General features: G+C 39.8%; 1 protein-coding gene across 3 annotated transcripts in view; it reads left to right on the top strand.

The window, feature by feature from the left end:
- The first annotated feature begins 6,712 nt into the window (after positions 1-6,712).
- The window catches only part of LOC145776949 (uncharacterized), a 36,117-nt gene continuing 32,066 nt past the window's right edge, over positions 6,713-10,763 (top strand). For all 3 annotated transcript variants that reach the window (XM_082588197.1, XM_082588196.1, XM_082588195.1), the window contains exon 1: positions 6,713-6,840. In XM_082588197.1, the coding sequence (XP_082444323.1) occupies positions 6,825-6,840 (16 nt within the window). In that variant the 5' untranslated portion in view covers positions 6,713-6,824. The remainder of the gene's footprint in view (positions 6,841-10,763) is intronic.

Below are 10,763 nucleotides of genomic sequence, written 5' to 3'. Positions count from 1 at the left end.
TGAGGCCGAAGCAAGAGCTGCTGAGGCCGAAGCGAGAGCTGCTGAGGCCGCCGCGAGAGCTGAGACCATACGAGTTGAGGCCGAAGCGAGAGCTGCTGAGGCCGCCGCGAGAGCTGAGACCATACGAGTTGAGGCCGAAGCGAGAGCTGCTGAGGCCGCCGCGAGAGCCGAAGCGAGAGCTGCTGAGTTCGCACTCAAAGACGCACAGTTGAGGGCTGAACAACGTAAGGAGGTAGCTTTAGCTGAATATCGTTCTGAGTTGGGCTCCCGGCGTAGCTCTAGGAAGGGCTCTTCTAGGCATTCCAGAAGTGAACATCAATCGCAGTTTAATTTACCTAACCTTTTCCAGACGCCTGTTCAATCTGTAAGTGGACCTGTACAATCCACATGTTTTCCAGCTGTTTCAGGAGGTCTCGGGGCCGCGGCTAAGGGTCTTCCGAAGGCTGTAGAGCCAAGGTCTGCAAATTACAACCGAACTCCTCCCCCAGAGCGTACAGGTCACGGGGCCGCCATTAGCAGTAATGCTTTGCCCCCTTCAAAGTTTTCTGCGCCGCTAGTTGCTGATCGCCCAGCTACACGTAATTTAGGTGGTTGTGAGAGGCGTATCGTGTCTCCTGATTTTAACGTGTTTGAGGATCGTGATCAGGCTGTGCATGTGACTGAGCCCACTCAGCCCCTTAAGGGATATAGCTTGTCTTCTCCCGCTAAATCGAGTTCTCAACAGCAGGATTGCTTTTTTGAATACCAAAATAGTAGGACGTTCTTCGATAAGGCGGCCTTGATTGGTTACGATGGTAATAATATGCCATTTATCTTCTTTAAAAATCGTGTTATGGCCTTGATGGCAGCTTCGCCCTTTAAGGGAACTCGTTTGACTTTGTTGCAAGCAGCTTGTGTTAGAACAGCTGCACAAACGATTGCTAATTTGGTTTCTGACACTCCTGGCTTGTCAGAGGAAGACAGGATAGAAATGTCGTTAGCTCGCTTGTCCCAACGTTTTGGGGTTCGTGGAGGTCTTTTCGCAGAACCAGAAATTAGAAAGTATCGCTATGGTAGCAAATTGACTTCTATCTCTTCCAGTGATTTGAAAGAGTTTAAAGATGAATTGTCGCAGTGTTTGCTTTACGCGAAAGCTTATGGTCAGCGTGATAAATTAGAAGGACGTTTTGTTTTGGATTTGGCTAAGCGACTCCCGTTTGACGCTAAGCAGCGTTATCTTGACTTTTTAGGTGATCAGTATGGTAGCACTGAGGAACCTACTTTTCAGAGTTTGTTTGATTTTGTAGTACGGGAGGAAACGCGCAAGTCGACTGATTTTAGCATTATGCTAACGGGCGATTCTGGTGAGTCGCAGCATTTTAAAAAGTTTGGCAAAGGAAAATTGCCTTCATGTCCGGTTAGGCAGACGTCTGTAAAACCCCATGATATTGTCATGTCAGGAAGTTCGCAGTACTCGACTGCTGTTGGCGCACCGCGCGGTGGTGAGGCTAGACGTAAAGACCTGCCGGCATGTTTTTGTTGTTCATCACGTGGTCAAGTTGAATATCATTTTTTGTCTAATTGTAAAGAATTTTTGCGCTTGACACCTAAAGATCGGAGAGATGTCATTGTGAAAGCTGGAAAATGCTTGAACTGTTTGCGCCAGCATATGGTTAAGGACTGTAATCATGCAAACAACTGTCGTCAGTGTGGGCCTAACAACGATAGGAAACACTATTTTCTTCTGCATGATTTTTATGTGACGTCACGTGATTCTCTGGATTCGGTCGGTAAAGATGATGCTGGTGCCAGAGTTCCTGTGCGTAATGTTAAGATTGGAAATGTTAAAGCAGCCTTTAACCGCGTTACTGCTGCTCGTGTTTTGAATCCAATGACTGGCAAATCGAAGTTGGTGTATTGTCAGCATGATCCTGGTTCGCAGTTGACCTTTGTTTCGAGTGACTTGGTGTGCGAACTTGGTCTTAAACCGTATGATAAAGCGTCGTTTAAAATGGATACTCTGGCTGGTCAGAAACCTACTTGTGCTGAACTTGTTAAACTCAACATTCAGTCGTTAGAGACGAATGAACTGTTTTGTGATATAACTTCGGTGGTTAACCCAGCTTGGGCTGACGATGTTAAGACTTTACCACATAAGCAGAATTTAAGTAGTTTCCGTCATTTTCATGACGTGAATATGTTTCATTTGAATGATTGTAGTACTGTAGATGTACTGATTGGCAACGACAACGCTTATTTGATGTGTGCAAAAGAAGAGCGTGTTGGTGACAATCGTAGTGAACCGCATGCTTTGCTCACTCCTCTCGGTTGGTTGGCTTGTGGTGGTAAGTCACCCTTAGTTGAAAGCGTTGCTAAAGCGTGCAGAGTGCAGACGTCTTCAGAGTCGGATGTCATCTCTGGCTTTCAGCGTAAAATTCAGTCTCGTGATATGGAAATAGCAGACCTGAATAAAGTCATTCAGGATTTGACTTTGCAAAATGAAACCTGTGAATTGTCTCGCAATGATATTTTGGCTAGAGAACTTGTCGAACCGAATATTGAGTTGAAAGATGGTCGATTTGAGATACCTGTTCCGTTGAAGGAAGATATTGATTTACCTAACAATTTTGTGTTGGCGTCAGATAGAGCTGCTGCTTTAAGGAAGAAGGCTTTAAAACAATCTGAATTTCGAGGAACTTGTGTAAATGATGTAATGTCTTCTTGCCCTGACTTGTCTGACTTGTTAAACCCTCTGGCAGATGTCTTGGCTAGATTTCGGCTTGAAAGATTTGGTTTCATGGCTGATGTGACCAAATACTTTTTTCACATTTTGGACTCTTCAATACGTAAGCCCAGTTTTATTGAACTGCTTACGTACACAGGTAGTGCCGTTCGGATCGTGAACGAACGCCCTTTGGTACCTTTGAGTGACGACCCTAGGGATTTTACTGTCATCACCCCTGCCTCACTTTTGACCCCATACTTAGACCCATACTGTGCTGTTGGGCAACCACATGATCGTGACCAATAAAGAAGGGATTATCGGTTCAATTTGTCACTTTCTCAGCAGTTTTGGAGTAAATGGATCGATTTTTACTTGCCAGGTCTTCAGGGCCGGAAAAAATGGCTAAAAATGGCCGAGAATTTGGAGCCTGGTCAACTTGTAGTGGTAGGTTCTCTCCAAGACATTGGTAAACGTGGGAAGTATCAACTTGGGAGGGTGCATGAGGTAGTTCCACAAATTAGGAAAGGGAAGCCTGTGGTTCGTAGAGCCAAAGTTGCCGTCTGCAACTATGATGAGAGTACGGGGAAAGTGAAAGTAGACTACGTGTTGAGGGATATTTCGTGCCTCGCCCCCGTAAAGAACACCTAAGTGTTAGGGTTTGAGCCTGGTTTTGTCTGCGGTGGCCGATACTTGTCTGAGCCCAGAACAGTCGGTTATTATCGCAACTATTGTATATAGCGTCATTTTAGCGTGTACCTATGGTACCAATTTCATGTATCGTCGTGTATTATTCCGTATTGTTGTTCATTCTTTGCATGCCCTTTGTATTTACGTATTAACTTAAACGTGAGTGATTCAAACAATTAGTGTATCATGTGTTTTTATTCATTGGCTCACAATTGTCGTCAATTCTTTTTAGTTATGCCATGTCAGACTGTCATAACTAGGGGCCGCTATGTTCCCGACAATTTTCACCAAATCAAACGTCATATAAAAACCGTTCAAGTCTACTGAATATTACGTCATGGAAATTCCTAAAACATGAGCCAAAATTGCACCAGCGTTAATAAGACTTGTGTCAGACCTGTTTAAATCTGTTTGGACCTGTTTGGGCCTGTTTAAACATGAATGCATTGGTTCACTAGCTCGAACACCTGTTGAATGACTTCATAATTGTTTTTCATTATTGCGTCACAGTACTGCATACGTGAATTTGAGATATTGATATCTATTCTGGTCATTCGTAAAATGATTGCTTGAAAGTTGGCCGCTCATTTAACTGTTGGCTTAGTGCTTGCTAGCTGGACAAAAGTTCCGTCTTTTATCCAATTAATCTGTATTGTAGTGACAGTTTTTTTTTAGAGGTGTAGGCGTTACACCTATTTTCGATAGCCTCGGGCTAATTTTACTGGAATACACTGTTTGAATAGACGTTTCGAAAGTGTGTTTATTTTTGGGTCATTGCATGCAGACGAACGGATTTGGGAATCTTACGTTACAATTTTCCCACGAAGAGATTATGGTTTACCGCTGTGACCAAGTGCCTACATTGTAATTCTTATCTCAACAACTCAGCGTTCTGCCATTGCTTTAATGATGGTGTTCACAAAGAAAACAAAAAAAATTATCTGAAATTATCAGTAAATTACGATAATTATGTTATTGTTCTTAAACAAACACGACTAATTTGACAAGCTTGATGGATTTCACAGTATGCATATTTTTACTACCAATAACGCTTAAGATTACTGATAAATTTTCAAGCATTTTGCGTTTTTTGGAATTTTTTTAATTATTGCTGACTTTGGTGTAAACAGCCCGTAGAAAGCAAAATACAAAGTTTGGAATTTTTTAAGGTATTTTCATTTGATTTAATTATTTTTCCTACTGCACGTAAGCGGCAGTGTAACTCAATTGGTAAAAGCATCCAACTGGTATCTGAAGGTATAATTATAAGCATGGTGGTTACCTCAGTGCTTTAATTCTGGATCAAGAGGTTGAAGATTCGATACCCACTGCCGCTATTGCGATTCTATTTATGCATAACTTACAAAAGGTTTTGTCCCTTTACAGTATATTACGTTCGATTTTTCGGCATGTTGATGAAAACAGTTCGTGCTGCATGGGATGGGGCAGCGTTAAACAAGAAAAAAAAAATTATCGTTATCGGACATTATCGGCGATAATTTATCATTCATCGTTATCGCTTAACTTTTTTTTGATTTATCGTTTATCGTTATCGCTTTAGGCATTTTTCGTTTATCGATTATCGTTATCGCCTGAAAAATGAGTTATCGCGCCCAACACTGGGCCTCGCTATTGAATTCGTCATTGGCGAACACGCAGCACCCCCATTTCTAGAACTCACCAGCTGCCACTGAGTAGGCCTATACAAAATAACTTCATAAAAATTGTTATAGCCTATTGATCGGCCGTGGTGAGTTATCAAGTGTTAACAAGTAACATGAGCCACACCACTCTTGATGCGTTAAGTTAAGCTCCTACATCACCAATGAAAATTATTTATAGGCTGAAGAACAGTTTTCAGTCGTAGGTTTAACTTCTAGAAAAGTAGCCTACCTAATGAATGAAATAATTTATGCAATTAGTTTATTATGGTGTTATTTTATTCATAGTATTTATAACTGTACTGTAGGCTACTATTCTTGCATCAGAGGAAATAAAAGTTTTCTCGCTTTCTTCTCTCGATCTCCATCTAATGGAGAATTTAACTAAAACTAAAAACAGTGTTGCGAAACAAAAAATTATGTTCCCTGGTTTAAAAAATTTCTGGGATGGTTGAGGACAAAGATTATGACTACAGATATTTTGGCATTCCAGATAAGAAAAAGCAAAGGAAAATTTGTTTTCGAAACTTAGGAACAGTGATACTTAAGAACACGGCAAAAACTTTTTTATTTTATTTTTACGTTTGAGAGCATCTTTTTGAGAGCAAAAATTGATAAGTTTTCTGTTTTCTCTATTATTTCTAAACAGCCGATATAAAGTTTATATTTAAATAAAACTACAGGACTTTGCGTGAGTATCGCAGCAGCACATGACTTCTTTTTTTTCTTTTATTTTTATTCAACATTTTATTTTATTTTTATTCAACAACGTCGGCAGCCGTGGCCGAGTGGTTAGCGGGTTGGGCTTGCAGTCGAGAGCCTGCATGTGTAGCGATCCATTATTTCATCATATAAATTTCATCAGGTAGGAAAGTTTATGGTCAGACAGCCGTAAAATTCAACTCAACTTATAAACAAACATTCTTATACGTTAAATATAACCTTAAATAGATATAACCACACATGTTCGACTCCAGCCACCCGCACTTGCTGTTGTTTCTTTGGGCAAGAAACTTTACGATAATTGCCTCTACCCAGTGATCGATTTCGAGTAATGGGTAGTAGGCCTACCAAATTTAAGTCATAAGTAAAGTAGACAACCGGAAACAGACATTGCAGTCGGCTGCAGCGGGGATCAGGTGTACGTCGGAAGGCGTACACCGATGCATAGCGCTCAAGTCCGCTTTCCCGCAATGCAGGATAAAGATAAACAAAACAAAACAAAAACAAACATCAGCCTATTTTGTTTTAACGTAATTTGCTGATGCTTGACGTTTGTCTCATTAAGAACGGGGAAGCACCTGACTGGATGGCTGATATGGTCTTTCGCTGCTTCTTGTCTGTTGTGATTTCTAGGTTGCTATGATGCTATTTTATTTGCATTGTGTATAAATGTACCGTAGTATTCTCGCAACAAACGAAACAAAAGTTTTCTCTCTCTAAATAGGAAGAAAAACATTACCGAAATGAATTATAAACTTTCTTAAGACGCTATCTAATGCGGTAGGAAAATTTAATTGGTGACATTTGGCAACACTTCCTAATAAAATTTGGGAGTGGGTCAGGTATTTGGGATTGACTTTGATGAGGTTTGAATAATTAAAAAATTCACATTGAATTGAATTAGTATTGTGGTAGGCTTATCCTATTCTTGACAGGAGTTTTATTGTGTGAACATTTTAGCAAAAAAATGTTTATGTTTTTGTTATAAATTGTTAGTCAATGGTTTATTGGAAATAATATAGGGTGTTGTTATCAATTTTGCGTTAAACATGGCAAAGTTAAAAGGTGAGCAATTTAAATAGAACTATTGTTTTAAATTGTTATTGATTGAAGGATGTCACATAATTTCATAAAAAATAGTATATATATATTAGAGTGGTCTTTATATGTAGTCAAAAATTTAAGTTGGAGGAAATTGTATGGGCGCCCTTTACATTGATTCCACTTGATGTAAAAACACTTATATACTGTAAAATATTTTCTATTCTAAACAAAAATTAAGGTATGCTCAATGCAAACAAAATTTCACGTGGCTGAATCCAATTAATATGATAACACAAAATGTTAGCGGTTATCAAATGTTCTACAAAAAAACAATATGACAAATGTCTCTTTACTCTTCTGCAATAGTCTATCTTTCTGATTCTCAACAAGAGCAGCTTTAGTTATGTGAGGCAGTTTCTTTCGGTGCTCAGCTACTACTTGGAGGATAAATTGTGTTTGTTCCTCTGATTTTGTCCGCAACTAAAGGCCTACACCCCTCTAAAGGGCTACACCCCTCATGAGGGCTACACCCCTCTCTGCTGTGTCGTTCGTAACACGAAGTGTTCCAACAGTTTTCTGGGCCTCAATGAATGCTGGCAAACTGGACCATAAATTAGCATCTTCTAGAAATGAAGTTGAAATACTCAAAGTCTCAAAGAAATTCTTCGTGTTTTTTTGTGACGAAGTCAGGGATCTCCTTCGTTCGTATGTCTTGGTCTGACAAATTTACTTGCTTGGCTGGATGTTCTGCTCCTTGTTCAACCAATGCCGGAACCATCTTTCTCTTGTCTTCTAAGGAAATGGAGGCATCAAAGAATGAAAATCCAATAGTTTCTTCAGACAGGTACCAAAAGTGTCCTTTCAGTTTTTTTAGGGCAGCGAGTGATACTTGGTCACCAGATGCCAACAATTCTTTAGCTAGTTGGAGGTCATTCTTTGGAGCTGAAATTCCAAGAAGAGAAGAAAACCAGCTTTTAATATAGAACTTCACTGCAAAGATACATAGGTCTTTGAGACCCTTCAGCTCACGCTTAGTCAGGCAAAATTCACTGTTTCGGAAGATGAATATCTTCATGGTGTAAATGAGACGAGACATAAATCTTGCTCGGTGCATGGCTCCAGGCTTGATGAATCTTATCCCTTCAAGTGGAAATCCCCCTAAGAAGATAATCGTGATTTTGAGAAGTTCTCTGTAATCATCTCTGGGTTGTTTGCTGTCTAGCTGCTCCTTGGCATAGGACAGCACCCTCTGCTGAGTTTCAGTATCCAATTCAGCCAGTACAACTTCATCCTGAATTCCAGGAGTGTAGTCATGATGCTTAACTTTAGGCCAGAACTGCTTAAACCTCTTGAATAGCTGTATTTCTGGGGCAGATGAAGGGCCAAAGCAAGACGAAAACACCTCCTCAAGTATATATAATTTCATGAATATGGTGGCGGCATGCCAGATACAGAGCATCATGTTCAAGCTTTGCTTCAAGAAGTGCACAAGCTCCTTTAAGTCGCCCAGTGTTGGCTGCTGTGGTGTCAAAGCTGAAGGCCTTAATGTCTTCCCTGATATTCCACTCATCAACAGTCTGGATTATGGCATCACATATGGCCTGTCCTGTTTTAAATGGAAGTTTAGGTACTGCTAGAAGCTGCAGTCTATCAACTTTCTCATCTCCTGTCAAATCAAGCATCAGCTTTCCATCCCAGTGAATCGTTAGTGGTTTTCCATAACTCTGAAACGCTGCTTTCAGGTCCCTTGACTTATCTTCACGATACTTTCTGCGATATCGTCGAAGAGAAGAGCGGTTAATAGCAAATTCTGAAACATTCAAACCTGTTGCAGATAGCACAGATGCTACAGTGTGAACTGCATGCCTATCGCTGATCCTACCTATGTCAAGAGAAGCAAGGACATCTGGTTTAAAAATTTTCTTTCTGCTACGTGTTTGAAGAGGTGAAGGTCTGCAGTCAGATGATAAAGGTCGTATGAAATCTTCGTCTTCTTGTGAATCCTCTTCACTTGAAGAAGAGCTTCTCTCTAGAACAACTTTATCAAACAGTTCCTTCTTGGCTTCGTCACTAGCAATTTTCCGTTTCTTCATTTGTTTCACTCTTGTTGCCTTTTCATTCTCTCTTTTCTTCAGCTTCTTGTCCAATCCTGCCATATACCCTCTCCTGCCAGGTTCCCGTTGAGCAACCAAAAATTCTATGTCCTCTTGAATGTCAATCATCTCGAGAGCATTGCCATGAGAAACATCAAACAAATTTGGATATTCTGCAGTGAAGATTTCTTCATTTATTTTTTGCGTGTCGGTCTTTCTATTCTTATTCGTTTTTAGGTTCTCCCATGCTGTGATAAGACCATCCAACTTCTTCATCGCTCTTCTTTTATCCCGTACTGGAATCTTTGTTCGGCTCCAGTATGCGAAAAGTTTCTGGATAGTATGCTTGGCTGCCTCCCTTTTTGTTTCCTTCATGATCTTTAGCTGGTAAAAGTACACGGCGAGAGCATCATGCACAGATGGCAATTTTGAGCCAGTAAACTCATCCTTCATTGGCCCAACTATGTATATCTCAGACTGTTTTCTTGTAGATTCTGCCATTAACGCTTACAGTACCTGAAAAAACAAGACTATTATATTATTATTAATCAGGCTGCTACAATATTCAGAAGCCTACTCAGCAGGCAAAACACGGCGCAGAGTGCAGACATAGCATTGTGACATCACTCAGTACGATTTGGCTGCACAAAGTGCACATGTGTTTGGCGTGTCTATCTTGTGATCACGGCGTGGAAAAGAAATGCCAAAATTTTTTATAGTTTGAAAGATTTGAAATAAGGATCCCCCTATAATAACTATCGTTATTAACTTCTCATTTGATATATGCGAGCCCCCAGTAGAATGAAAGTGCAGTAACACATGTGCACCCATGCCTCAATGCTATTACCGACTTAAGCCGTTATACGTAGAAAGTTTAAGCTCTTTGAGCACACCTTAAACGTCGATGATTTTTTTTTAAAATTTGAGGTTTTCCATTTTAACCAAATTGGAACAGCTTGAGAGGGCGCCCGCTTAAAAATTCAAAAGTTGACAAATAAGGACCACCCTAATATATATAACTCACTATACTACAAGTACCGTAACCTGTTCTTTTATGCTAGTCTATGTTTCAAAACAGCCCCAACTAATGATTTTCAAAACATGAACTGGTCTGTTTCTAATTTCTGTTAGATTGCTTATGACTATTCCACCCACATAATTTTTATGATTAAAGAAATATTTATTGCATGGTTTATTTAACTGTATCTTTTGTGTGAAAATTTAAACCTATATCGTACAGTATTTTTTTTCAACGACATTAATTATGGCAATTTTCTTACTTGCTCATTGAGGCACAAACAAAACTTCCGTATTAATTTGCTTCTTGTGCAGGGTTTGGCTTATGGTTAAATTGTAATGTAATTATTTTCAAAATAAAATAAAATATATATACAAAGTTACTTATTGTTTTCGGGTACCTACTGCTATTTGGATGCAACCTAGTTCGTACCCTGAACAGTTCACACCCTCAGTTCGTACTCTGAAAAGATCGAGAGAAAAAATTAAAAAAGCCGAAGTTGCTGATCGCAGTTTCCGCAAACAAACAAAAACTCTTAGGATCATTACCAGAAATTTTGAAATGTTTTCGGAAACTGCGGAAAAACGGAAACTGCGATTCGCGACTTCGGCTTTATTCTATTTTTTTCTCTCGATCTTTTCAGTTTGTTTGTTTGCGGAAACTCTGATTAGCGACTTCGGCTATTTTTAATTGTTTCTTCTCGATCTTTTCCTAACCCTAACCTGAAATGAAAATGTTTTCTGAAACTGCGATCAGCGACTTCGGCAAACTCTTAGGATCATTACCAGAAATTTTAAAATGTTTACGGAAAAACGGAAACTCCAATCAGCGAC

Source organism: Aplidium turbinatum, chromosome 9 (genome assembly GCF_918807975.1).
Source record: "Aplidium turbinatum chromosome 9, kaAplTurb1.1, whole genome shotgun sequence".
NCBI classification, from domain to species: domain Eukaryota; kingdom Metazoa; phylum Chordata; class Ascidiacea; order Aplousobranchia; family Polyclinidae; genus Aplidium; species Aplidium turbinatum.
This window is presented reverse-complemented; position numbering and strand designations above follow the sequence as displayed.